The following is a 4,125-nucleotide window of genomic DNA, read 5'->3' as shown; positions in this document are numbered from 1 at the left end:
TATATATACACATTCAGCTTTTACGAGACTCTATGCGTACTTCTGTCTGTTTTCATGAGACTCAGTATAAGACTGATGATATTCGTCTGTCTGCTACCACACAACTCTGTATAAGAGTGACTTTGTAGAACTGGGTACATCAGCCAGCAAAATGCATCACAGTCTGTATGTAAATCTGATTAGCAGTTTCTTAATGCAAATTCTGCTTTATGCCAAAATGCAGTCTGCCTGTCTGTCTGTCTGTCTGTCTGTCTGTCTGTCTGTCTGTCTGTCTGTCTGTCTGTATGTCTGTCTGTCTGTCTGTCTGTCTGCTAACACACAAATCTGTATAAGAGAAGTACTCGTCTTTCTGCTTTCAGGCGAGAGGAAGAGGAAGGGAAAGAAGGCAGCCACGAGCGACGTGAAACCGATTCTGGCCAAGAACGCAACCCTACCCGGATTGAATGGAACCAATTTGCAAGCCGACATGCCCAAACTGTGGGTCGATGAGAACGGAAAACTCGTGGTCGACGAATCCGATCCGTTGAGCGGTGTTCAAGGCCAGGACCCGAAAGATCCGGATAACTTCTGGCCGGACATTAACGGCGATCCTAAAAATCCCTGGAGGAAAGAGCAACCGTGGCCTGGAAATGATCCCCGAGCAGCGAACCGCAGCCCTTGGACTGCAGTCGACCCGAGAGCTGTAAATGCTAACACGAACAACAACAATATCAACAACAATCCTCACAGAAACGAGCCTTGGTCGCAGACGGACCCGAGAACCGGTCGCGTCAACCAGCCCGTACCGAATAACCGACAACCGAATATATGGCCGGACCCTTCGAACCGTGTTGTTCCAGATATGGGTAACACTAACAAGTATTTTGATGTGGGACCTCTGGAGGTCTTCATGCAGAACTGTCCAGATTGTTTCGGTAAGTTGAACAATGATTTGTTAATTATGACACTCGATCAGCGTTTGCAAGTATGTGTTTAGTGACTTTTAATGGCAGCTTGCATTGTATGCTTCCCGGGATTTTGAGATTGTTTCAGAATGCTGAGGGGGTCTGTGGGGGAAATACAAGTAACATACTATAGTATAATACATTACATTGCAAAACGCTTTGTAAAAGTGATTAATGAAACAAGTACTCATAAAATTGCCGTTAACCAACAGTTCGAGTGACTTTGTAGAACTGTGTGCAAGTAAAATACATCACAGTCTGTATGTTGGTCTGATTACCAGCTTTTTAATGTTTATTCTGCTTTATACCAAAATGCAGTATGTACAATAATAATAATAGGCTTTAAATTATAAAAAAAAAACATTGAGGCATGACTGACTGACTTGCAATAATTTAGAACAGAAATAACGGCAGATAAACTGTGATCAACAACCAGCGAAGTCACGTGATCGAGGAAAAAACCTGATTGGTATGCTAAGGGTGTGGCGTGCTTGGTAAAGAAAGGTCGACCGCGTAGTTTGTCCTTAAAGAAAAAAAAATCACTTACACAGGTGAATTAAAGATGGTTAATATTGTGTTTCTTCAAACAAAAGTAGCTGACTCAGGAATGTGACACACATTCCTAGGAACAATGGTACTAAATTTGGCCAAAGTTCGAAAATGGTCTTAGTCGAGTTCTGTTGTTAAATTGTTCAACTGCAGGTTTTTGGAATACTTGAACAGGCGTAAATACCTTGAGCATCTTACCCTCACAGGACAAATGGGAGGTCCATGGGACAGGGGTGAAGCAAAGTAATTTACTTTTAGTTTAGTTTAGTAGAGGTTTTACGGGGCTCGCAGCTGCAGAAGGTCATGTGAGCGCCAAACAGTTTACTTTAAAACCTGGACAGATGGATGAGGTGGAAAGAGCGGGATGGTATTTATTTTAATTTAAATTTTTATTTATTAATTTCTATCTTTTTAGAGCATCCACATTCAAGCAAAGAATTTAATGATGAACCAGGATGACCGATATAATATGTGTCACATCTTTTACAAGATGTTTTTCTTTTCTTTTCTGTGCTAAACACCTTTTACGTTCGTTCAAAAGGCATTTCTGAGTGAAGATTACTGAAAAATGTTGATCAAAGGCACAAACAAGTATAAATGTGCAGTTTCCAAGACCACTCCAGCTTTTGAGGTCACAAAATTTTCTCTCTAAATTTACCTTTGCCACTTGTCGACCCCCACCTAATTCAATGGCCCATATTTCGACTTCTATTTTAGATAGATGGGGGTTTTTTTCATCAAGGTAAGGAAAAATGAACAGGATTTTTAAACTATACCAATAACTTAATTTGTCCGAAAATTGACGAGCGCCTGATTCATGACACATATGTTTCAGATATGGCACTTTATAAGGTCATTTTTAACGTGCCGACACACTGTCAAGAACTTTATTGTAATTGTAGTAAAGTAACTGAATGGGTTTAACTCCGCTATCAGCAAGGGACTTTATATTATGTAACAGTTCAAGTGGTTTAAGTGTTGGAATGAAACTAATTCTGAAAACGTGGGGAAATGAGTTTGTCCGCATCGGTCACTGTGTATGTGAATATTTATGTATGGTGATCTTATAATCCTCGTATATAGACATTCATACTTTGAATTTTGCCTACACAAACTGTGAATACAGCTAGAGTTTTTGTGTAGTATGGTGATCTTATAATCCTGGTATTCTCATTCATACTTTTGAATATTGCCTCCATGAAAAGAATGACTAGAAATTAACATACACCACATTGTTTGCGTGAGGGTCCGCGCACATTATACGGGGTGCCCATTGAGTGATCGGGTCGGGTCGGGGCGGTTTGCTAGCCAGATTGAGGGAACAAAGCGGCTATAGTGACACAAGCCGATAGCCCCCGACTCGTCGCCTCGAAAAAGTAACACTCGTTCGTTTTCAGGCGACGAGTGGGGTGATCGCCCTGTCCCGTCCCGGCCCGACCCGATCCCATCACCAATGGGCACCCCGTAGTAGGAAAAGCTTCCCTCGTGTGGGTAGAATTGTTATCAAACCTGCTCTAACGGCTACTCTATATGATAACTTCCTGTACGAAAGGCCACTTTCTATTCCCTCCCTTACGTATTTGCGAGGCATCTTGGTGAAATCAGGCTCTCTTCAAAAGAATGAAATAAGAGAAACTGGCATTTTGTCCGTCGTTGAGGCAATTGCTTTTTTCCGATTTTTCTTTTCTTGGCTCGACACGATTTATGTCCATTAAAAACACATTCTGTGTGGATTTTACTGAAGAACGGTAATCAAAGGCACAACAATGTAAATGCAATTTCGAAAAACACTCAAATTTCAAAGTCATTAAAATTTAGCCGTCATTTGATCCTTATTTTTACCCCTGAATTCAGGCTACTCCCGCCTCTTTGTATCCCGAATATCTAGACTTCTATTCAGCTAAATGAGTATTGTATTTTTCTTCGAAAGATAGACAAATCAACAAGTTTTCAATTGCTCCAAATTACTGAGCATGCCCAAAAATTGACGAGCGCCTGATTCGATCGCGTCGGGCCATATTTCTTAAATTATAAAGACAACGTGGTAGATGGTCACCTGTCTGGCACGGCCACTTTTCTCCCCAACAATGAATGGCCGTTTTAGACAGTTTTAACGTATCTTGGTATTTCTTGCTATGACTTTGAGTCCCTTTTCGCTCAATTTGACCCTACCAGGCATGGTCGAAATTCGCCTTCAGTGGATGGTTGGCGGGTGCTTTGGTCTGGTTTACTTCTTCTGTTCTATTAAATGCGTATCGTCCTTATCTCTCCTCCTCCTTTGGTAAGCCTGTTACTTTCTTGTAACACGTCTAATCTTCGCACATATATCGACTAACTGTGTTGCAAGTGCCGTAAAACTATTACTAAAACGAAAAACGAAGCCCGTCTTCTAAATAGTCTGTATTATTATTATGTCAATGGGGTTATAAAAACATCAACCTATTTAATTAAACAATGGCCATCAGGGTGTACAGTACTCAAGACTTATACTTTTATGGGATAGAGAGCCATGTCAATGCAATTTCTTCTTCTTCTTCTTCTTGTTCTACTTCTTCTTGTTCTTGTTCTTTTTGTTGTTGTTGTTGTTGTTGTTATTGTTGTTGTTGTTTTTGTTGTTGTTGTTGTTGTTGTT

General features: G+C 40.7%; 1 protein-coding gene across 1 annotated transcript in view; it reads left to right on the top strand.

Moving 5' to 3' along the window:
- Positions 1 to 4,125, top strand: part of LOC101847055 (SCO-spondin) — a gene marked incomplete in the record, with an annotated part of 51,932 nt that overhangs the window by 11,619 nt on the left and 36,188 nt on the right. The window contains 1 exon segment of the mRNA XM_013085417.2: positions 360 to 914. Within this exon segment, the coding sequence (XP_012940871.1) occupies positions 360 to 914 (555 nt within the window).

This window comes from Aplysia californica, unplaced genomic scaffold (assembly GCF_000002075.1).
Source record: "Aplysia californica isolate F4 #8 unplaced genomic scaffold, AplCal3.0 scaffold00372, whole genome shotgun sequence".
In the NCBI taxonomy this organism is placed as follows: Eukaryota; Metazoa; Mollusca; class Gastropoda; order Aplysiida; family Aplysiidae; genus Aplysia; species Aplysia californica.
This window is presented reverse-complemented; position numbering and strand designations above follow the sequence as displayed.